The 25,760-nt window shown below is 40.7% G+C and overlaps 1 protein-coding gene across 1 annotated transcript in view; it reads right to left on the reverse strand.

The window, feature by feature from the left end:
* Positions 1-25,760, reverse strand: part of TANGO6 (transport and golgi organization 6 homolog) — a 188,581-nt gene that overhangs the window by 110,191 nt on the left and 52,630 nt on the right. The window contains exons 10-14 of the mRNA XM_007449938.1: positions 25,376-25,508; positions 23,414-23,605; positions 15,052-15,186; positions 4,558-5,073; positions 2,127-2,184 (exon numbers count right to left, since the gene is read on the reverse strand). Coding sequence (XP_007450000.1) covers positions 2,127-2,184; positions 4,558-5,073; positions 15,052-15,186; positions 23,414-23,605; positions 25,376-25,508 — 1,034 coding nt within the window. The remainder of the gene's footprint in view (positions 1-2,126; positions 2,185-4,557; positions 5,074-15,051; positions 15,187-23,413; positions 23,606-25,375; positions 25,509-25,760) is intronic.

Below are 25,760 nucleotides of genomic sequence, written 5' to 3' on the forward strand. Positions count from 1 at the left end.
TTTTTTTTGCGGTACGCGGGCCTCTCACTGTTGTGGCCTCTCCCGTTGTGGAGCACAGGCTCCGGACGCGCAGGCCCAGCGGCCATGGCTCACGGACCCACCCGCTCCGCAGCACGTGGGATCTTCCCGGACTAGGGCACGAACCCATGTCCCCTGCATCGGCAGGTGGACTCTAAACCACTGCGCCACCAGAGAAGCCCTAACATCTTTATTGGAGTATAATTACTTTACATTGTTGTGTTAATTTCTGCTTTATAACAAAGTAAATCAGCTATACATATACATATATCCCCATAGCTCCTCCCTCTTGTGTCTCCTTCCCACCCACCCTATCCCACCCTTCTAGGTGGTCACAAAGCACCGAGCTGATCTCCCTGTGCTATGCAGCAGCTTCCCACTAGGTATCTGTTTTACATTTGGTAGTGTACATATGTCAATGCCACTCTCTCACTTTGTCCCAGCTTATCCTCATTAAATTTTATTTTATTATTTTTTTGGTGATAGCTTTATTGAGATACAATTCACATACCATAAAATTCACCAATTTAAAATATACAATTCAGTAGTTCCTAGCATACTAACAGAGCTATACAAACATCACCACAATCAATTTTAGAATGTTTTCATCACCCCACAAGGAAACCCTGTACCCTTTAGCTATCACCTCCCAAACCTTTCCCCTTTCTCCCTAGCCCTAGACAACTACTAATCTACTTTCTGTCTCCATAAATTTACCTATTCTGGACATTTCATATAAAGAAACCATACAATATGCGGTTTTTTTGTACCTGGCTTCTTTCACCTATAATGTTTTCAAGGTTAATCCATGCTGTAACATGTCTCAGTACTTCATTACTATTTTTGGCTGAATAATATTCCATTGTAAATATATACCACATTTTGTCTACCTATTCATCAAATGGTGGACATTTGGATTGTTTCCACCTTTTGGCTATTATGAACATTCATGTACAAGTTTTTGTGTGGACATGTGTTTTCATTTCTCATGGGTGAATACTTAGAATTGCTGGGTCAAGTGACAACTCTACATTTATCTTTTCAAGGAACTGCCAGATTGTTTTCTGAAGCAGCTGTACCATTTTACATTCCTATTTAGCTCCCTTTTTACAGGTAAGAAATTGAAGCCCAGAGGGATTAAGTAATTTGCCAAAGTTCATACAGCTGAGAAGCAGGGGAAGGGGTGGCGCATCCTGGTGATCCATCTCCAGCCCCCAGCCCAAGGACTATACCACACTGACGGAGCCAAGAGAAACTGTGAGCTAATTCTGCCTTCTCACCGTGTCTGCTTCTTACCCCTTTTCATGAGGCCTCTCTCTAGATTTGAAATCCACAAATTAATGGAGATGAGAACAACAAAGAATCACAAAAGAGAAATAAAATTATTGCAAAAAATGTTTTGATGACGAAATATTATATATTCTGAGATTCTTTTAGCTTAAAGACAGAGCAGGGCTTCCCTGGTGGCACAGTGGTTAGGAGTCCACCTGCCAATGCAGGGGATACGGGTTCATACCCTGGTTCGGGAAGATCCCACATGTCACGGAGCAGCTGGGCCTGTGTGCCACAACTACTGAGCCCTCACGCCTAGAGCCCGTGCTCCCAATGGGAGAGGCTACCACAATGAGAGGCCCGCGCACTGCAACGAAGAGTGGCCCCTGCTCACTTCAACTAGAGAGGGCCCATGCGCAGCAATGAAGACCCAACACAGCCAAAAAGAAATAAATAAATAATAATAAAAAAAGACAGGGCAAAGGTGCACAGTGACAGTAGTCAGGTTCCTAAAAGGCCAACATAATGAGAGCTCATGTGTGAGCCATTCTTTACCTCCTTGAATTAGAGGAAATGGGATTTAATCTATAGAATGATAAGTAAGCATAAATAAAGGCTTCCTTATCATTATGAGATACTGAAACTCTCTAGGACCCCTTTAGGAACTCTCCAGGAATATTATTATCATGACTGAAATCAAGTCCTAGCTAGGAGACAGGAAGAGGGACAAAATGTCCAACAGTCTGCGGCTCTAGGAATTTAGAGATTTTGTGCAAACATACATGATATAATCTTTGGTCCACAAACTCAAAGTCCTTTAACCAGGACCAACTTACCCTGAATGGCAGACAGATAAATAAAGGTGTCTTCATGCTCCAAGTTCTCCAAGAATATCTGTAACCACAGAACACAGTAGTGATATGATTCACAAACAGCAAGCAAGATTTAAGAGACCCTTAGAGCAGCCTCAAAAAAATAAATGCTTTTCTTCCTCTTTGCTGTAGCGAGATATCGGTCTGACTTCAGAATCTTATGGGGAAAACAGTATATACGTTTGAAGTCCCATTGTTATAATAGCTAAAAGAGGGTAGCGATTATAGGGGAGATACTTCTTGAAGTTGTTGAGTATACACCAAGAATAGGCATGGAAGGCAAAATCTGGAAGAACAATCGTCAACATTTTTTTCACTATAGCCCACTGTAGATAGCCCATTCTTAGATATGACCTGACAGACTACAGGCCCTGACACACACAGGCCAGGTTCGGGGTTATGTCCAATTAATGGCACACCTGCTATAATTTGATCCTTTTCTCTTGCACTCAGAAAGTGTATGGAAATGCAAGTGCAAGATGGAGATATTATTGGGATAACCTTGAATGTGTTCTATTTTTAAATATCTTTTGCAAATTTCAGCACTTCAACTGACATCAGTAACAAATTACTCTCAACACATCTCATAATTTAGGAACACACCAGGGCACGTCAACCGCAGTGGGTACTGCTTATCTAGAAGATATGACAGTTGACATGTTAGGTTTAGGCCCTAACACACGGGCCAGAGGAAGACAGTGGCCATATGCCCATGTCCTTCCTGCTTGGTATCTAGAAGAGGGGGGGTGTCTTTCCATATATAGTGATGTGTCCTTTACAGGAACAGCAATTCTTGATATCAACTTGATACTGCTGGTCTCCACATCTGTGGCATGTTAGGGAGAGCTCAAGATTAGTTAAGTTGGGAAGATGGCCAGGTTGGAAGGGGTGGAAATCATGTATGGAGTAAGAGAAGCTTAATCCAGGGTAGTAGCCATGGGAATGAAGAGGAACAGATAGATCTGAAAGACTTCTTGAAAAAAGAATTGACAGGACTTGATGACCAATTATGTATAGCAGATGAAAGTTAAGTTAGCTAAAGAAAACTCCAAAGATGTTCATAGCATTAACCATCTAAATAGGTGTGTGAAGGCATATTTTTAATGATTACTCAAAGGAGATATATAATTTGAGGTTTTCAGCAACATTTCAATGACAGCAAATCCTTGGCACATTTCTGTGCCTCAGTTTTCTCATCTATAAAATGAGGATAATGTTAATATTTTGGTGGTTGCCAGGATTAGAGATAATGTCTGAAAGGCATACAGCCTGGCTCAATAAACAGAAGTTATCGTTACACTACTGGTTCTAATACTTTAGTGACTAAAAATAAATGTTTTCAATCAGAATTATAATTCTTAGTCTAATGGCTAGAGTATATGGAAAAAATAATAGTAATAATATAATAATGATACTACTAAACCTTTATTGAGTGCTCATTATGTGCTTGCCACTATAATTCATGCTTTACATGGAGTATTTTATTTACGTATTTATTTGTTTAGGCTGTGCAGTGCGGTTTGCGGGATCTTAGTTCCCTGATCAGAGACTGAACCTGGGGCCCCGGCAGTGAAAGCGCCAAGTCCTAACCATTGGATGCCAGGGAATTCCCAAATTATTTTATTTTAAATCTTTCAACATAAAGTGCGTCCAGTTACAATTATCCTCACTTTACAGATGTAAAAATTGAGGCTCAGAAAGTTTAAGTGACTTTGTCCAAGAAAATGATCTGCGATTTGATCAGTCGTCTCTAGACCCTTGGCTCTTAATCTCTAACCCATACTGAAGTCAGGACAATTTCCACAAAAGGGAAAAGATCCCCAACTAAGCATATATAGTCTCCCATATAAATCCACGATATAAAGAACAGCCTTTTCACTGTGATGGAGGGAATGTGGGGAGGGGACACAGTTCTGTCTAAAGCCCCTCTGAAAGGGGCCCAGAAAAAACAGGTGGCTTATCTTGGCTGGTCACAGTGTTGAAAGTGGCCTTATCTACCAGAAAAGGAATTTGCTCTGAGAATTTGCTCAGGGTCTTCTTCCATTGGCTCAAATGTTACTAGTTTGTGAAGCCATGTCAAGATCTACTTCCTCCAGATTTTCAACTCTCTCCTTCTCCTGACTGTCCACAGGGTTTCTTGCCTGTAAAAGTTCTGACACTCTGCTCGTGTTCAATTGAGTCTCATGTGTATCTAAGTCTTTGCTATGTCTGAGTCTTGCCTCCATAGAACAATTACAATTTCCCCAAGGGCGGCCTAGGACAGTGCTTGATACAAGTCAAGGCTCCTGGAAAGTGGTCTCACCGTGTGTGTGTGTGTGTGTGTGCGTGCGCGCGCGCGCACGTGTGTGTGTGTGTGTGTGTGTGTGTGTGTGTGTGTGTGTGGTGTTCTACTCACCTTGAGAAGCTTCTTCTGCATCTCAAGGGCTTTTGGTTCTCTCTGTTCTATCCAGCGAGAAAGAGTTCTCAGGGCAGCAGCCCGTGTTGGAATTTGAGGATCATAAGCTGATAAAAGAGCCTCCTGGAGCTGTTCTGTGGTTATGCTTCCTGATTTCTGGTTTATAGTGATGCTGGGCTCACGGACTTCCTGAGGAACGAGTGGAGCATTAGGTGTCAGGCTTGTTTGGTTGGATGTGCAATGGCTTCGCTGTTGTTCAAGGTGGTGATAAGACACATTGCTGTATCTTTCATGACTGGTTTGTTGCTGCTCTTCCCTTTTCCCTCCTGGATCCTTTTTGTTCAGGGTACTCTGGGCAGCCACACTGACAGCCTCAGTGGAAAAGGCTCCGTGGGTAGAGATGGTGATGCGGAGATCAACGGCGAGTTCTTGGATGACAGGGTCAGGGTATGTGTTGGAGACCTTCTCCAACAGAGGCAGCAATTGCTTCAGAATGGCAAATTCACTTGACTTCAACTATAAAATGAAAAATGCCAAATCCAAATTAACATAGCGGATGTTAATATGACCTGAGCACAAGGCAACAGATCCTGAGAAAAAGGGGTAGGAACGAAACCTTGTTCCTGGTGTAATCAGCATATAGCCTGAGTCTGGTACTCTAATACTATGGTCGAACAATTACAGCTAACATTTACTGAATATTGTGCAGGTACTTTTCTAAGTTAAAAAACATATATCAGTAATGCAAATTATTACTCTTTTTTTCCCTCCCCACTCCCCCGCATATTATTAGTCTTAATTTTTACAATCTGATGGGCAAAACATGGCTGCTTATTATTTTAATTTGCATTAACCAGTCGTATGGTGAAATTCTTTTATATTTTGATTTTTATTGTATTACTGTATTTTTTAATTTCATGTCCCTTTTGCCATAAAAAGATGAGTTCATATTAGCAAAGTACTTAGTGCCTGATACACAGTAAGTGCTATGTGTATGTTTTAAAAATAAATACAATAAACAAAAAATACACATACATATTCATGGCCCTATGATCTATTATTATTTATATTTTAAATGGGGGGAGGGACTTCCGTGGTCGCGCAGTGGTTAAGAATCTGCCTGCCAATGCAGGGGACATGGGTTCGATTCCTGGTCCAGGAAGATCCCACATGCCGTGGAGCAACTAAGCCCATGCTCCACAACTACTGAGCCTGCGCTCTAGAGCCCACGAGCCACAAGTGCTGAGCCCACACGCCACAAGTACTGAAGCCCACGGGCCTACAGCCCGTGCTCCGCAACAAGAGAAGCTACTGCCATGAGAAGACCGTGCACTGCAACAAAGAGTAGACCCCGCTCTCTGCAACTAGAGAAAGCCCGCATGCAGCAACAAAGACCCAACGCAGGAGAGAGAGAGAAAGAGATGGGTAAACAGGGGAGAAACTGAGGCATAGAACAGTTAGGTAACATGTCTAAGGTCACACAACTAGAAGATGGTAAGATGTGAACTCAACAAGTCTGGCTCCTGCAGGGGGGATGCATTCAATCCCTGGTCCGGGAACGAAGATCCACATGCAACACAGTACAGCCAAAAAACAAAAAATAAATTTAAAAAGCATAAAAATAGATATATTTGGGAATTCCCTGGCAGTCCATAGGACTCTGAACTTTCACTGCTGTGGGCCCAGGTTCAATCCCTGCCCGGGGAACTAAGATTTTGCAAGCCGCATGGTGAAGCCAAAAAAAAAAAAAAAAAAAAAAAAAAAAAAAAAAAAAAAAAAAAGCAAACAAGTCTGGCTCTAGAGTCCACACTCTTACCTAAACCTTACACAGTCTCACTTGAATGAATAAAGCTCTTCTTATAAAGTGGCTGGTTAGCATACAAGGGCATAATAGGTCTGGAAGGGACTGGGATGATAACTGGCAGAAGGGAATTTCTCCTAGAATACAGGAGTGAAAACTATGTAAGATCTTATTCTCTCCAGAAGCTTTGTTCTAATCATGCCTTACTAGGAAAGGTACACGAGAGGTCAGTGAAGAAACAAGAATCAGTGGTGATCCTTTTATGTTTGAGAATACTGGAAAAACTGTCATATGAAGCTTCATGAAGCTCTGATCATTTGAAAACCTTGCATGTCTTAAATCCTTTTTAGAACAAGGCAGGCTATTTATTACTTACTCATTCATGCACTTCATTATCCAACCAACCAATCAATTGACCAACTGTTTTCACAGGACCTATATAATATTCTCATGTTATACTTCCACAGGATTGTTACTGTTCATTTTCTCTACCACTTTCCTCCCAAGTAAATGAAAACTTGAGGTATATGTCAGGTTTGTACCTGTAGAATTTCACCATAAAAATGTCACCTAAGAAAAGGGTCAATTTTATCAAGAATCTATGTGGAACTGGAAAAGACATTTTAGAATAATTATGCAAATGTTATCATTATGCTAGACTTCGTTCAATGCCTCTGTAGTATCATGGACCTTTGTTTTTTCTTCAAGCATCTGAAATGGGAATATCTACTTATATCTATAGTGTATGTAAAAAATATGTACATTTTTTATGTACATATGTACATAAAAGTGTATGTATAAAAGTATCTTCTTTTTGATTTTCTTTTTTTTAAATAGTTTATTTATTTGTTTGTTTATTTATTGCTGCGTTGGGTCTTCGTTGCTGCCCACGGGCTTTCTCTAGTTGCAGCGAGCAGGGGCTGCTCTTCGTTGCTGTGCAAGGGCTTCTCATTGCGGTGGCTTCTCTTGTTGCAGAGCACGGGCTTTAGGCGCGTGGGCTTCAGTAGTTGTGGTGCGTGGGCTCAGTAGTTGTGGCTCATGGGCTCTAGAGAGCAAGCTAAGTAGTTGTGGCACACGAGCTTTGTTGCTCCGCAGCATGTGGGATCTTCCCGGACCAGGGCTCGAACCCGTGTCCCCTGCACTGGCAGGCGGATTCTTAACCACTGAGCCACCAGGGAAGCCCTCATTTCCTTTTTTTTCTTTCATAATTGAGATTTTATTGGTTGTTTTGAGGATCAGTACACAGACATTTCAATTTGTACACAGTTCTCAACATACGTACCAAAAATCTAAACAATTATGTAGTTGTGATTCTTTTCTGAACAGTTATTCCAGTGACTTTCCAGCTTAAAATTTGGAGGCAAATTTTCCTTCACAGGATATCAAGTACCAGTATCTTCAAATATTGATACGCTGTTACATCATAAGTTCCACTAATTCACAATTTTATATCATATACACTACATACTCAAATTGTCAATCATTCACAGCACATTAACAGTTACTAGAAGAACTGGACTACCACGACCAAAGATGTTACAGAGTGCACAAAATTCTGCCTAGGAAAGCCAAGATCGAGGGGTGAATGGTTTGCTTTAGGAAACAATTCTATCAAAAACAACATGGGAAGAGAAGTAATTTAAAGTGTTTAAGACATTAAATGCACAACTGACTCCAAACTGCCATTTAGTATGTTTTGTATTATAGGATAGAAAAGCTACCCTCCATCTGTGGAATGTTAAGCTGACACCCAAGACAATCAAAGCCTCCCATATTCAATATCCCACTATTTTCTGGTTGTACCAAAAAATAAACAACCAGCAAACGATTTCACCTCTTAAAGAAAAGCATTTACACTTAAAAAGTTGGATGAGGTGGGATTCCCTCCTTTTTATAAACGTTTCTAGAGTTACTAAAAAACTTGCATTTACAAAATAGTTGATAAAAATATTCCTCTGGATTGTACAAGAAGGGAGACAGGGACCACTGACAGGACCAGGTGTCTGATATTAATCAGACGGCTTCTTTCTCTCCTGCTTCATCAGAAGCTGGGCTCTCCTTGTTTTTAGTTTCTTCATTTTCTGCAGGTAAGTCTTCTTTAGTCTCTTGGTTAGCCACTTCAGCCTGTTTTCCCTTTGCTCCCCTTTTCCCTTTTGTTTCCACTTTTTTGTCTGAAGATTTATCCTTTCCTGCCGCCTTATTTTGGCTTCATTTCCACTTTTGCAGGAGTCGGTTTACCTGACAACCTCGCCAATCTCCTCTTGGGCTCCTCCTTTGCTGCGCCCTCGGCAGAGCTGACCTTCCTCTTGGGCATCATGACGGCGGCGCAGGCGCATGCCGGGTACATGCCAGGTGCCTGCAGGCCGCGGCACACCTGAGAGCCTTCGCGAAGCTGGGCTGCCTGGCTGCTGCCTCTCCTCCCACCACCCCTTCTTTTTCATTTCTGTTACAACAATTTCTTCTTAAAAAGATACACATAGACCAATGGCACAGAATAGAGAGCCCAGAAATAGACCTACACAAATATAGTCAACTAATTTTTTTCTTTGAAGGATCTCAAAGATTATTTAGTCTGACCTCAGGACTTTCCTCGTGGCACAGTGGTTAAGACTCTGTGCTCCCAATGCCTGAGGCCCAGGTTCCATCCCTGGTCCGGGAACTAGATCCCACATGCATGCTTCAACTAAGAGTTTGCATGTCACAACTAAGGAGCCCACCTGCCACAACTAAGGAGCCTGTGAGCCACAACTAAGGAGCCCACCTCCTGTAACTATGGAGCCTGCCTGCCACAACTAAGACCTGGTGTAACTAACTAACTAACTAAATAAATAAAACCTTAAAAAAAAAGGTTATTTAGTCTGACATCACCATTTACAGGCAACCCAGAAAGGGAAATTGTTTAGCTCTAGAAACTGAGAAATGGCAGAACTGGGCATGACCTCCTGACTTTCTTTTCACTGCTCTTTCTCTGACAGAGCTAATTTTCCTGATCCCAGCCCAGACAAGGATGACATTTCTGTTCATGGTTGTTAGAGCAACTGGTGGACAAAGTGAATTATCCAAGGAAATATTCTTTATAGCAGGCTTTATTCTCCTCTCAGCAAATATTATGCCCAAATGAGTGCTTTCAAGTGGATGGCCCTTGGCACCCTCTTGCCTTCTAATAATTGCCTTATAAATTAAATCCTTATAAATTGCCTTTTGATGCACTGAGTGCCTGGGTAGATGCCGAACACTGTGCAGAACTTTGCAACAATGAGACGCAATGCCTAAAACTGCAAAGAAGGACGCTTTGGACAGGTCCCCAGGGGACCTGGATTCCAACTCCCTGATCCTTCCACTAACTCCCTGTGGCACCTTGACAGGGTATTTCCATCCTCTGAACCTCAGTTTTCAAATCTGCAAAATAAGGCTGAACTCCTTCCCAATTTTGGGTCTGTGAGATGAACTGGGATTCTGGAATGCCCACCTGACAAGAATAGGAAGTTGCACCCAGATTTATTTTCTTAACTCAGATGTCACTCCTAACTCAGATAGTCAACTGATCTTTGACAAAGGAGCAAAGGCAATACAATGGAGAAAAGACCAACTTTTCAGCAAATGGTGCTGGAACAACTGGACATTCACATGCAAAAAAAATGAATCTAGACACAGACCTTACACTATCACAAAAATTGACTCAAAATGGATCATAGACCTAAATGTAAAATGCAAGACTATAAAATTCCTGCAAGATAACATAAGACAGAAAATTTAGATGACCTCAGGTATGGTGATGGCTTTTTTAGGTGAAATACCAAAAAAATCCATGAAAGAAATAATTGATAAGCTGGACTTCATTAAAATTAAAAACTTCTGCTCTGCAAAGGACAATGTCAAGAGAAAGAGATGACAAGCCACAGACTAGGAGAAAGTATCTGCAAAAGACACGTTTTGCTTATAGACAATTATCTAAAATATACAAAGAATTCTTGGGACTTCCCTGGTGGCACAGCGGTTACGAATCCACCTGCCAATGCAGGGGACATGGGTTCGATCCCTGGTCTGGGAAGATCCCACATGCCACACAACAACTGACCCTGTGCGCCACAACTACTGAGCCTGCGCTCTAGAGCCCGCGAGCCACAACTATTGAGCCCACGTGCCACAACTACTGAAGCCTGCACGCCTGGAGCCCATGCTCTGCAACAAGAGAAGCCCCTGCAATAAGAAGATCACACACTGCAACGAAGAGTAGTCCCCGCTCTCTGCAACTAGAAAAGATCAGTGGTTGCCAGAGGTTAGGGGGAGGGAGGGATGAATAGGCAGCGGATTTTGGGGTTAGTGCAACTATTAGGTACAGCACTATAATGGTGGATACCTGTCATTATACATTTGTCAAAACCCATAGTGCACAGTACGAAGATGTGTCCATGTAGGTTCATTGATTCTACAAATGTACCACTCTGGGGCTGGATGTTGACAGTGGGAGAGGCTGTGCATGTGTGGGGGCAGGGGGCGTATAAGAACTCTCTGTACCTCTTGCTCCATTTTGCGGTGCACCTAAAACTGCTCTAAAATATAAAGTCTATTTTTAAAAAACCCAACCACCTTTTCTCCCTGTTTTCAAACTTCTTAGTCATTGTGGGATTCACCTTATTCAACTAGGTAGCTTCTCTAATCACCATGGGCAGGTAGGTGGATTCTGAATCTAACAGTTTCTAAGGCAGTGAAAGTTATGTATTCCTTCAGCTTCATAAGCCTACAGATTTCCCACTGTAAGAATAATCAGGGAAATCTAAGACTACAGGTGTCAACTATTTGTTTATAAATGTTCAAAAAAATTTTCTGAGGTATAAAGTAATATTCACTTAATTGGTAGATGACAAAACTGAAGCACTAAGTATTAATTATTTTTCAAGGGTCACCAAGGACCACTATCAAAATTGAAAAGTGACCATAAAGCCCTCAATGCTCCTCCTGTCACTGCTTCTCAGCAAAGATCTCACATCCAGACCTCAGAATTCTGTGTAAAAGCCCCAAGGCCTGAAGGAGCAACCCACAAGTGAATGACAGATTCCTTTATCTGGCTGCCTCGCTCCCAGAGTTTCTGGAATGCTTCAGGAACAGAATGAGCAGTGTTATGTCAGCTCACATCTGTGATTTCTTTCAGGGTGTCAGGAGTGGAACAGTTAGATGGTAAGTTGTTATAAATTTCTACAAGTTCTCAAATTAAAAAACTGGGAGTTGGGGCTTCCCTGGTGGCACAGTGGTTGAGAATCCACCTGCTGATGCAGGGGACACGGGTTTGAGTCCTGGTCTGGGAAGATCCCACATGTTGCAGAGCAACTAAGCCCGTGAGCCACAACTACTGAGCCCATGTGCCACAGCTACTGAAGCCCGAGCACCTAGAGCCCATGCTCCGTGACAAGAGGAGCCACCACAATGAGAAGCCCGCGCACTGCAACCAAGAGTAGCCCACCCTTGCCGCAAGTAGAGAAAGCCCATGCGCAGCAACAAAGACCCAACGCAGCCAAAAATAAATAAATTTTAAAAATCAAAAACAAAAATTAAAAAAACTGGGTGTTGGACCAGCTGGGTGGTGGGAGAGAGTGTGTCTTCACAGGGAAGCAGAGGACAACTCAGGTGACAGCCAGAGGAGGGCATGTGTACACTGAAAAAGCCCCACATGAGACTTTACAAAGCTTCCCTGCGGGGGCATACACACCCTCATTCTGCCTTACCCTACTGCAGTGAAAATCACTATTTTGGAAGAATCCAAGAGTCTCTTCCAGCAATAAAATGCTAACCTAAAAATTCCTAATTCTAAAAAACATTTACATTTATTTTGTGTTCTCATTTCTGTATACCATCTATGTTTCTTCAGATATTTAGTTGAGCAGCTTATATGTCTGGGTCCTTATATACAATGTCACTGAATTTATTTTACAAGTGGTACTTTTACTTTTGTTTGAAGTCAGCACATAGCATGCTCTGTTTTATAATGAGCCATACATAAAGATACACGATATAGAAATATAAATCTTTTTTTAAAATTAAGAATTCATGAGGGCTTCCCTGATGGCGCAGTGGTTGAGAGTCTGCCTGCCGATGCAGGGGACACGGGTTCGTGCCCCGGTCCAGGAAGATCCCACATGCTGTGGAGCGGCTAGGCCCGTGAGCCATGGCCGCTGAGCCTGCGCGTCCGGAGCCTGTGCTCCGCAACGGGAGAGGCCACAACAGTGAGAGGCCCGCATACCGCAAAAAAAAAAAAAAAAAAAAAAAAAAAAAAAGAATTCATCAGATTAATCACAACCACTAGAAGGTAAACTCCATGAGGGAAAAGAGACACTTGATAAATAGTTCTTGAATGAGTTCATTCTATGATACTCTCAGAAAAAGTGGCATGAGATCTCAAGATTTGTGTTCAAAGTCCCAGCCCCACCAAGATCAGGTCTGTTCCACGCAGCAGTGCTTCAGAGGACGCTATGGGCCCTGGAACATCATGCAGAAACTGCTTCCTGAGGGGACAGGCAAGTTACCAACATACTTTTACTGGTGACCAATCCTGACATTTAGAAAATAAGTTTGGAAATATGGTTGTCTAGTTGTCAGTCTTAAACCTACACTTTCTCCAAATCAACTCCTCTTTCTAGACACTATGTTCTAATAATCATCTTAATTACATAAATTAGAAAGGAAAGAAAGAAGCGTTCAAATTCTGTTAGATCCTGTTTCATTAGTTAAAACAATGAATCCTAATCAGGGATAGGTATTGAATACAATGTAATCTTCTAGACTCTGAAGCAACAACCTAGCCAATGATCATCTGAAAACATAATTCAGAACTGTAACTTTTTTTTTAATACAAAGACAGAAGACCTAGCATTACTATAGAAGCCACTTATAAATCCTTGAATCAAATGGGGAAAAAATTAATAGGTCTAGGGCAAAAGTATAGGAGTGACGTGTTTATGTTCTCTTTAAGTGCAAAGTCAGCGGAATCAAGACATAATCAGTGAGTCAGGATGGCTCATGGAAGGGCAGGGACAGGTAAAGGACGTACATTTGCATCAGTCAGGTGAGTCTCTGTTAGAATATGACTAATTTACATAGCCAGCCCCCAAACAATGGGCTTCTCAAATAGGAAATGGAGATTTCTGTGTTCTATTTTCCATTTGGGATATGGTTTGAATTTCTAAGTGTTAAATAAGAAAAAAGCAAAGCAAAAAAAAAAAAAAAAGCACACAATCAACTATGGAAAGAAAGAGTATTCAAATCAATATTCTACCAGAAAAACACAAATCAATCAGTTCAACTAAATCCAATAACAGTACAACTTAAGAAAAACTATTCCATTGGGGAACTTCTCCTTGACAGTTCTAAACAGCAGGACTATAATATGACTCTAGCAACTGAACCAGCCATGTTTTTTTTCAAACTACATGGGAAATATAAAATTAGGAGTGCTAAGAAAATCTACCAAGAAATGGGTTTCACATTAACAACAGGCCCCAATAAAATTTCTTTTCTTCTTAAGGACAGCCTAGAGAGTCAAATTCTAATATACCAAGCATCAGTATCAGAGTTTAATCCTCAAACTCAAAAATCCATTCCCAGAGGGTTTCCCTACTCATTGCTAAGAGTATGTCCAGTTTGACTTCAGATCAGATTTCATAATACTTGCACTAAACCTATTCTGCTTTCTTGCGGTCTTCTCACCTAATGTGGTATGTCACACACACGTATGTGCCTACCTTTCCACCTTATTCTGACCCCTGGTCTCTACTCAGCTACTCAGGCCTTCTATCAGTTTCTTAAGTATACCAAGCTCTTTCCTGCTTCCCAGCCCTTGTACATGATGTTTCTTTAATTGGGAGAGTTTCCTCCATCTGCACTGTACACATTCCCAAACTCCTATGCAACAAGTCTTAGCTTAGACTTATATGTGTGTCCTCAGTGGAAACCTTCCCAGCCTAGGTTAGATGTTATGTTCTCTTGGCACCCTCCACTTCTCGTTTGAGGTACTTCATTCAATTCTAAGTATATTTTTTGAAATAGTTATTTAATGTCTGACTCCCTCACTGGCTTTGAGTTTCTTGAGGGTAGGGACAATGTCTATTTGTCCACTGCTCTATTCCCAGCACCTTAGCTCAGTATCTGGCATATAACAAGTAGGCAATAAATATTTTTTGAGTGAATAAATTTTAAAATGATAAATTATATAAAAGATACATGCACTAGAAACAAAGCTTTAACATGCTACATGATATGAGTTGAACAATGGATCCTGTGCTAAAATGGAACTATTCAAAACATGGAATCCTAAGCAACCAGCAGGTTATAAAGGTTCTCCCCTGACTACAGCAGTAGGGACAAGGGCTGAGCTTTGGATAGCCACTACAGTGAAGGCCAGAGAATCTAGCGTTCACCACAGATGCAAAACACTGTGCCAGGTATTTCCAAATCCAGCTCGTGCCAGGTCAGAAAGGGCCCTACCTTACTGATGGGGAAGTCTACCCAGGTAACAAGGTGGAAGTGTTACAGTTTTCTTATCCTCCACTTTGGAGAGAATTCTTATTAACAACCTGACTTGTTTATCCTGGTTCTCCTGTGTGCAATATCCATTCTGATTTCTCACAAGGGTATGAAAGGGAAGCAACAGTTTTTTCTCTTCTCTTCTCCCTCAAGTTTGGTTCACATCTGCAACTCACCTGAATGGCTCCTCCCAGCATGACGGCCACCAGCCCCATGGACATGCTCAGTGTCTGTGATTCCACAGTGCTCTCTGCCTGGTGGGCCAAGCTTGCACATGCTCGCTGCAGGGTTGCTGCTACAAAGTCCACAACCTACCACAGAAATGGAATTGAGAATCAGCGAGGAGTAAGGAAAAAAAAATCTCAAAATTCTCTTTACATCTTACATCTACCTCCTCATCTTTTCCCTCATCAACATCACGATAGCAAGAAGCTTCAGGAACAACTGCTACCATGTAGCAGGCATGGTGCTCAGTATTTTACATGCACAAGCTCACTTAGGTCTCCTATCAACTTTAGGATGTACTCTTGTCCTCATTTTCAGATGAAGAATCTTAGACTTAAAGAGGCAATCTGCTCAAGGCCATACAGTCAATAAATGAGAAAGCCCATTTATACTTTCTCAGATCTTTTAATACCCCAATCCACCTTCCTTTACTTTTCATGAATTTTGCCAGGAAATTAAAATGAAAAATCATTTGTTACTTTCTGACCATCTTAGAGCGTCCTAGATCTGCTTCTCCTAATGAGGATTGCTCTTCAATGATTCCTTCCCCCCGTTTTGACAGTCTAGTTCTAGTAAGCAAAGAAAGGGGGAAGAGGCATTAATTTTATTTAGAATTCAGTGTCCTCAAACAATCTACACAAACGATCCAGAGTCATTTTTTAAAGTATCCAATAGTTTTAAAGGATTAAGATTATTCATATATAAGATTTTACATAGCATTTGGCTAACAACTAAGCCTTAAATGGAATTAATTTGGTCGGCATCATTTTAACTGGGCTTGGATTAATCATCTTAAGTAGAAACACATTTGAATAAAAGACAGCCTACACATACCCATACATGCACACGCACACACGTGCACGTGCACACACTCACATGCACATTTAGGATTAATGGCTTAAAAGGGAAAAATCATTTTGAAAATGGGATGGCTGAGATAGGTCTAAATACCATGCAAGTTTGCATGTTTAACTCTCTGGGCAAATCACATGCTACGCTAGAATCTTTATTGCAGGCTTAAAGTCAGGAGAATGGCTTGTTAACACTTGTCTTTTGGAGCAAGGCAGGAAACTAGAAAGGTTATTAAAAGTTCCACTTACTGTAATGAACCACGCTGGTAATGGCAATTTTCACCACCCTCTCTGCCTAAGAACTTATTGATTACTAGAAGTTAAGGACATTGGCTTTTCCCAGAGAACCTGGTGGATCTACCATCTTGAGCCACCTGTTTTGCCTCCAAAGAGTTTTCTAAAGCGCTCCTTGATTATAGGAAGCTTCTATTTCACACAAATATACTGTTAAATTGCTGGAACAGAACACTATCTAGCCTTCCAACTTTTTCTAAATTCCTCTTCTCTATCTATTTAATATTGCTAACCAAGTAGTATGATCCTATTTTTGTTAAGAAAGAAACTTCCAGTTTGTATGTAAAATAAAAAACCTGGGGGCTTCCCTGGTGGCGCAGTGGTTGAGAGTCCGCCTGCTGATGCAGGGGGCGGGTTCGTGCCCCGGTCCGGGAAGATCCCACATGCCGTGGAGCGGCTGGGCCCGTGAGCCATGGCCGCTAAGCCTGCGCGTCCGGAGCCTGTGCTCCACAACGGGAGAGGCCACAACAGTGAGAGGCCCGCGTACCGCAAAACAAACAAACAAACAAACAAACAAACCTGGGAGCTGTTAACTGGTGTTGACAGCCAGCTATTATTGTCATCTATGAAGTATCCTTTCCCCCAAACCTTGTAACAACAAAACCACTATACCCCTTTGGACAACAGCTCCTCCCCTACTATTCATTTCCTGTGATTTTATGGGGCTGCCAGCCACAAGGATAGGTATGTGACTGATGCCTGTTCTAGAATTTATGTATATTGAGGAGACAATGGGAGACACTTATACTTTTTACTTAAAATTTTTTATAAAGCTACATAATTCTAAAAGCCAAATATTCCTGACAGTTTATAATGAAAAATGGCAGTGCCCTACCCCATTTCTCCCCACCTGATTCTGACTCTAGAGGCAACCAGTTTTAATTATTTAGCTATTTAATTTAGTGATAACATTAAGCAGTCACTATTTACCAGGTACTGCTCTGAACATATTACAGGTATTTACTCATTTAATTGTCACAATAATCCTATGGGGATGTGCAAACCTGCTGCCAACTGAGTGCAAGGGAGCTGAGGCCTTACTGCTGAGTCTGCAGGCATCGACTTAATCCTCCCATTCTGTAGTGTGCTACTACCACCCAAGTTCAGAGTATTTGGGTTCAACCTCTCTCAAGAACAAACCTCCAGTCTTCTGCTGTGGAGGGGAGGTAGTTGTACAAAGTTAAGGAAGAAGTCAAAGGGTTTACCTCTTGTGGAGCCTTTCAAGCTGTTTTTTTTTTTTTTTAAAGAAGACGTTGGGGGTAGGAGTCTATTAATTTATTTTATTTATTTTTGCTGTGTTGGGTCTTCGTTTCTGTGTGAGGGCTTTCTCTAGTTGTGGCAAGCGGGGGCCACTCTTCATCGCGGTGCGCAGGCCTCTCACTATCGCGGCCTCTCTTGTTGCGGAGCACAGGCTCCAGACACGCAGGCTCAGTAGTTGTGGCTCATGGGCCCAGTTGCTCCGCGGCATGTGGGATCTTCCCAGACCAGGGCTCGAACCCGTGTCCCCTGCATTGGCAGGCAGATTCTCAACCAATGCGCCACCAGGGAAGCCCTCAAGCTGGTTTAAGCTCTAAATTCAGCTCCATCTTTAGAGCTTATCTGGTGCCCCCAGTCCTCCTAGGGTTCTGCAAGGAGAAGTGACTTGCTTCTTTTTATTCATTTCAAAAAAATTTTAACAGTTCTATTGAGGCATAGTGCTTTGCTTCCTGACTTCTTCCATGGGCACTTAGCTTTCCATTTTCTGAAGTTGCTGAATCAGCTACTATTTTCCAGTTTCCAAATATTGTTATTCTCTTCTCTAATGTGTCTCCTCCTCTCCTGCTCTGTTGGAACTTGTGGTTTCCAGAGGGAACAGATAAACACTTTTGTTCAATATACCATCTTTAATCAGAAGTCCCTACTTTTTAAAAATTTGTACTTCTGGGCTTCCCTTGTGGCGCAGTGGTTGAGAGTCCGCCTGCCGATGCAGGAGACACGGGTTCATGCCCCGGTCCGGGAAGATCCCACAGGCCGCGGAGCGGCTGGGCCCGTGAGCCATGGCCGCTGAGCCTGCGCGTCCGGAGCCTGTGCTCCGCAATGGGAGAGGCCACAACAGTGAGAGGCCCGCCTACCGCAAAAAAAAAAAAAAAAAAAAATTTGTACTTCTGTGTTGCTTAAATGTTTTTACAATGAGCACGTGTTTCTTATGTTAAAAAATTTTATCGTATGAAAAAAACCACAGCACGTAGAACCCCTTCTATTCTGCCAATTACAGAGATCCAGTTACAGAAGGGTGCAGACTGTGGGAGTTTCCTGGAAGATCAGGAAAAAGGGAATCTGCTCATTCCACTCCATATACACTGGCGCCCTTGCTGATCCCTCCACACTCCAGGCATGCTCCCTCTCATCTGGAACACTCTTCCCCTAAGTATCTCAATAGCTCCCTCCTTCCCTGCTTCAGATCTTTGCTCAAAAGTCACTTTCTCGGTGAGTTTCTCCATGACCACCCTATTTACCTTACCACACTCCCTTTATCATCCCCTTTCCTTGCTTGATTTTTCTCTCTGGTACTTATCACCGTCTAATGCCCTGTGTGTTTTTGCCTACTTGTTTACCATCTCTCTCTCTCCCTCTATGTAAATGTAAGCTCCATAAGAGCACAGATATGTGTCTGTTTTGTTCACTGCTGTGTCTCTGATACCCAGAAGAGTATGTACCACACAGTAGGCTCTCAATACATATTTGCGGAATGAAAGAACTCGGGAATTGGAACAGGGCTCTGTATCAGTACAGACCGTTCCACGCCTCATTCCTCTCTGCATCACCTCACATACTAATATGCCATCTGCCAACACACTTTATTGAATTTTTAATCTTTCACCCATGAATACTTCTATATGCATTTCTAACAAATAAGAAGATTTATTTTTTATATAACTACCATACCACGACTATACTCAATAAAAATTCCTTATATCTTCTAATACCTGGTCCATGACTGTTGCAAAAATGTCTTCATACAATTGGCTTGTTTGAATCAAGATCCACACACTGCATTTAGTTGATATGACTCAAGTCCCCAACAGTCCTGATCCTCTTTAATGCCATTTATTTGATGAAGAAGCTGGGTCATTTGTACTATGGAATTTCCCACATTATGGATTTGGCTAATTGTTTCCTCATGGCACTTAATTTGCTCCTCTACCCTGAGTTTCCTTGATCAGATTTAGGTTCACATTTTGGGGGGTTTGTTTTGTATTGTTTGGGGGTTTTGAGGGGAAGAACCCTCCCCAGGTGGTATGGCATACTTCCTATGGCATTACATGAGGAGGCACATAATAATGTCTGCTTCTCATGGTGATGTTAAGATTAACTGGTCCAAAATAAAAAAAAAATTTAAATAAATAAAAAAAGATTAATTGGTCGAGGCTGAAATATTCAGGTTGACATTACTGATATTTGCATTAACCCTGAAATCCACCAAAAATAAAACATATAGACAGATGCAAACATAAGATAAATATGCGATAAAGCATGTATAATAAAATGTTAATTGTAGAAACTAGGTAGTGGGTATACAGGTACTCACTATAAAATTCTTTCAAATTTGAAAGTTTTTGTAATAAAATGCTGGGAGAAGAAAGGAACAGTTGGTTTGGGTGCCAAATGGCCTAATACATTCATTATAAAGTACCCCTAATGGTTTTAGCAACATTGATGATTGTTACCTATATCCATTTTGTTATTAGGGGATTAAAAAATATAATTTTCTAGTTCTCTTTTTGAGTTTTTCAGCTGTGGTTCTTATACAAAGAAAAAATTTTCTTCGTTGACTAGTTATACGGGAAAGATAAATGCTTTATTCATTCCCTTCATTTATCAATTTACAAAATAGTGAACTGATGCCTCAGCAACCTCAAACATGTCTTACAAGAGATTTTCGGGGGGGTGGGAGGGGACTTGACATGTCTTAATCCACTGTAGGTATTATTCTTTGTAATGCTCAAATTGTCCTACCTGTGGTCAACAGGAGCCCCTCCAAGTTGGCTCCTGAATGCCACTGACATGAGCCCATTAACCTCAGATTGCTTCAAGATGCCCTGAGGCTTACAGTACAATTCCTGCCCTAGACCCGAATGAACCTTTAATCCAATGAGTTTTGTGTTCTTTTGGTAGGAGATGGTATTTAGAAACTATAATCTGGTACTGGGGAGTTATTGCTACTGGACTGTCATTGTTTCTTGGCATTGACAGTGGACTGAGCTAGAAATACCTGCTTTTTAAAAAGAGAAAAATAAATTTTGAGTTCATATAAACACTTCCAGTTAGAACTTAATATTATAGGAGTTTTACTCAAGTTCTTTTTTTTTTTTTTTCCAGTACACAGGCCTCTCACTGTTGTGGCCTCTCCCTCTGCAGAGCACAGACTCCGGACGTGCAGGCTCAGCGGCCATGGCTCACGGGCCCAGCCGCCCCGCAGCATGTGGGATCTTCCCGGACCAGGGCACGAACCCGTGTCCCCTGCATCGGCAGGCGGACTCTCAACCACTGCACCACCAGGGAAGCCCTACTCAAGTTCTTTAATTTTATGTTTATAACTCTCTTTCTTATGCTGAAAATTTTGTTTCCTAATTATGTTAACAAAACTACTTATAACTTATTACTTATAACATATCCATACACGTGTGTATTTCAAAATAATATACCGAAATTATCACTAGCAGTAAGACTACCAAATGCAGTTCAATTTTTTGTGTGTTTCTTTTTGTCCTGATATGTTTTAACCTCAGCTGACGATAATTTAATGGGACAAATCACTTTTGTATCAGCCTAACACCACTGTTCCTTAATTAGGAGTAAAAGAAGCTAAGTGGGAAGGCTTAAGTCATCAGTTTTTAGACCATTTTCCTTTCCAACTAGCATCCTGAGACAAAAACATAAAGTCTGGATGAAAAAGTCTTTAGGGAACTGATATAATAAACACAGGAGAAACAAATCACCCTACTAAATAATATGGGGTCAGTGAACTGAAGGAATAAGAGGCCAGGAAAGAAATAATGAACATAATTCTCATTAAACAGGCACGATAAGTCAGAGCTGACAGGCAGCTGCAAATTTTCTCAGCGGGAGCTGTAGTGAAATGCTGCTTAGCAACACCGGAAGGCAGATGACAATGACGATGATACAAAGAGCTGGAGAGTCAGATTTAAGCGTGACAATCATACCATCTTACAATTGACTATTCACCAACCGAGCAACAACTAACTGTGGTAAAGTGGTAAAATATAATGACTACGCTGCCTATGCTTTAATACTTTTATTTCCTATTTTTTAAAAAAGCTGGTAAAAATAATGTCTGAGCCATTAAATTCAGGTACTGATTCACATAGTTACTCTACTCTGAAAGCATTAAAAAAAAAAATCTGGGGGCCAGCATGAGCACCCTGCAGCGTCTGGTGGAGCAGCTCAAGCTGGAGGCCAGCGTGGAGAGGATCAAGGTCTCTTAGGCGGCTGCAGAGCTTCAACAGTACTGCACGCAGAATGCCTGCAATGAAGCCCTGCTGGTAGGTGTTCCATCCAGAAGCAACCTGTTTCTGGAGCCCAGATCCTGTGCTTTACTCTGAAGACTGTAGGGAAGAAGTCTGCTGAGGAATGCTTTCAAGCACCAAGTGATGAATGACTGCCTCCAAATCTCATGAACACACTTCTCCAGCCAAATGACTTTTAGATATTTCACAGGACCTTTCCCGTGGCCTGGTCCTTTAGCCAAAATTCTACAGAAATTTATGAGTTTCTACTCAAGGAAACTGGGTGAAGGAGTAGATTTTAAATAATAATGGCCTGGTTCTTTGCTGAAGTGCTTTATACTTAAACAAAAACCTTACCACCAAATATAACAAAATACACGTCTTTCATTAAGTGTTTCTATACCTGGAATGTTACATATGTTTTATTTACTAGATGTTTACATTTTGGGAAGGAAAACAGTATTGTTTGTTAAAAAAAAATTAAATATTTGTAATTTGTTGTTCCCGACTAAGATTTTTATACCATAACAAAATTTGTTCTTTTCTCATGAATTTATAATTTCTAAATGAAGACAAGCAAGTATAAAATTGGGGGAAGAATGGGCTGTATTAATCAAATGATATCTTGATTTTTCTAAATAAGAAGATTGTTTTATTTTTAACACTAAACATGGGAGCTGTTTCTTAGCAAACTTGTTTGAAAGGACTAATGTTGTATTGTGTATTAGACTGCCCCATCCTGTATATGAAGCAGATTTGATCTTTGTCTTCTTAAGTTCCTCTACTTTATAATGGTGGTTTTACTTTAAAAAAATACTAAATTATTTCATGTCTTTAAAACAATGTTTAAATGTGATCTACAGAATATTACAAATGATTTTTTAAAAAGGTGATGTGAAAATATTACAACCTAAATGAATATTCAATGTCATAAGTGTTTTACTTTGATGATGTGCCTTTGATTTAATTTGGGACACTTAAAAGAATACTTTATTTGTGCTTGTTATAACCTCTGAAGAGCTTGGAAATAAAATTTCTGCTAATGACAGCCAAAAAAAAAAAAAATCTGAAAACTTCACAGGCAAAACAAAACAAAACAAAACAAACACTCAACACTTCACAGGCTGTTGTGGAGATAAGCTGTGAGTTAGAGGACCTATACAATTCAAGGTGATCTTATCATTAGTGATTTTTTTTTTCAAATTTGAGTTTTAATCATTCTCAACTTTTAATGCATATTAGAATCATCCATGGAGCTTAAAAAAATACATATGCCCAGGCTCTAATGCAGCCATGATGAATCAGATTCTCTAAAAGTGGGCAAGTGGGAAAGAGATCCCAGACAATTTTATTTGCACCAAAAGTTGAAAACCACTGTGATATATAAATATTTTAAATAATTCTCAGTTTCATGTGCATGAGAATCACCTCAGCAGCTTGTTAAACATGCTGATTCCCAGGACCTATGAAAGTACTGATTCTCTTAGCCTGGTGTGGGCTCAGTAATTTACGTTTAACCTGAATTCCAGGTAACTCTGATGCAGGTGTCATCAAACCACACTCTGAGTAGACATTTCTTTGAACATTTTGGGGAAAGAATGAAAGAAACCGAAATAGACAAATACCACCAGGCTGGGAACTGGCATGTGGCCGTCACTGACCTGAGTGATGTTTGTGAATATCTGCTCAGACATTCTCTCACACAGAACAGCCGTAAGCTGGAGGACCAGCAGCTTCCGCTCCTGACTTTCCACAAGAAGAGTCTGGTGCTGCTCTAATTCCAAGAGGCTTTTGCTGGAGAAGGGCTTTGATTTTAACTCTGCTTCATCTTCCACAGCCATGTGAGTCAACTCCTATCAGTGTGGGAGAAAAGAAAAAGAGAAGAAAAATCCTGTACAACTAAGGATTTCAAAAACAGCTAGAAAACTCTGTTTGAAATGTGTATATAGAGAACCAGTCTGTTTTCATGACAGCATTATATACAATAGCCAAAAACTGGAAACAACTTAAATGTACAGCAATAAGCATAAATTGTGATGTATTTATTATATTGCAGCAGGTGAGATAAATGAACTAGATCTATATGGATATCAGTATAGAGGGATCTCAAAAACACAGTTGAATGGAAGATGTAAGTTGCAGAATAATACATATATCATGATACCAGGTATACGAAAATTTTAAACTTCATAATAAAAAACATACATACACACAAAGAACTAATTTGACAGACTACTTACTTTAGCACTGTTTTTATGATCTCTACCACCAGCTTCCCTTGAACTGAGGTCATATAACATTTCCAAACCTTTTTTAGAGACTATTACATGCTTTTAGCAACACACCTCTTTTTCTCTAAGATATTTAGAACTAAACTTCTAATAACTAAACTTCTAATAACTAAACTTCTAATAGATAATTCATTACTGTGGGTTTTATAAGCTTTTCCCTAGCTTTCACACTGTAAATTTCCTTGGGAAAGGAAAACCTTAGGTTCCTTAAGAATTAATGCTTTACCTTAGTAACTGACAGTTTAGAGCAGTGGTCCTCAACGGTTTCTGGGCAATTTTGCTCCCCAGGGGGCACATAGCAATATCTAGGGACATTTTTGGTTGTCATAATTGGGAGGTGACACAGACATCTAGTGAGTAGAGGTCAGGGATGCTGCTAAACTTCCTACAATGGACAGGAAGCCCCCACCCCAAGAAAAAATTATCCAGGCCAACACGTCAATAGTACAAAGGCAGAAGAACCTTGGTTTAGAGCAAAGCCCTTTGACTTTTTGTTTTTTAAACAAATTTTAAAGAAATTATCCAATTAAGAGGGCATTTTCTTGGAATGTTATTTACAGTGAATGGCTGGGCAGGGAGATGAATGTGAACATGGGAGGTGAGAAACATCGAAAAAGTATCACCCACTTCAATTCTAGGAACGTTAGCCCTGATTCCCTCCTTGCATTCTCCCACACCCACACCAACCTTAAACTCCACAGACATTCTCTTAGAGTTGACACTTTATTTAGGGAAAATACTAAAGAAGGCAGAGATGGACAGGGAATCAGAGATATCGGCTTATGGTCGCTAACAGTACAAACAAGGAGTAACAGTATGGGGCATAAGTTACTGTTGGAGATTAGGGCAAAAGGAAGTACAACCACCAGGCTAAGAAACAAACCCGGAAAAGGTTTCAAGTGGCTACAAAATGAAATGAGAGAGGCAGAACTGCTAAATCTCCTTTGCAAATACCTGACAAAACAATAGTCAGAAAGAATAAGGGATTACTCTATAGCTGTAAAACCTACTATTAACTTCAAAAGAGTTCTTACTGTCAACACAGAGCAAAGATTAACCCTTTAATAGATCAACAGCTCTGCTTTGGTCATCTCTAAAATTTCAGTGCAGATTATCTTGGAAAGTAGTTCAATCATATGTGTACTGCTGAAGGTAAATTTCTTTTTGACCAAACCAAAGGCTATTAAAAAATAAATTACCCTCATTGTCCTCTATTTCTCCTGAATTAAGACCTAATTTTAGGACCTAAAATTATGACTGCCTTGAAAATTCAAAGGGGCTCCTGGTACTATCCTAGAATAAAGCTCATCATGAACTATACTTAGTTCTTACCTTCAGGCAGAAGATGAAGAAGTCACCTGCCAAACCACATTCCTGGCAGTGGGACAGCAAGTCCCCAAGGTGCTCTACCTGGCACTGCTCTGAGGACACCTTCTGGTATAGGGCTTCATCTTCATCTTCATCACTGCAATGCAGGGTAAGATTTATCACCCAGAGAAACTATTTTTTTTGGAAACCCCATTAATAATCTTCTAAAGTAACATGTTATTTCCATACAGTAGATCATTACAAAGAGTTAAAAATTTTGTTTAAATTATGTTCCTGTTTCTCCATGCTGAAAAGGTATTTATTCTCAGAAGCTAGGCTATCATGTCCTACATAGTCATTTGCTCAAATGGGGAAGATTCATTTTAAGATGGACGTTGAAGAATTACTA

The sequence above is a fragment of the Lipotes vexillifer genome, unplaced genomic scaffold, assembly GCF_000442215.2.
Source record: "Lipotes vexillifer unplaced genomic scaffold, Lipotes_vexillifer_v1.1 scaffold1235, whole genome shotgun sequence".
NCBI classification, from domain to species: domain Eukaryota; kingdom Metazoa; phylum Chordata; class Mammalia; order Artiodactyla; family Lipotidae; genus Lipotes; species Lipotes vexillifer.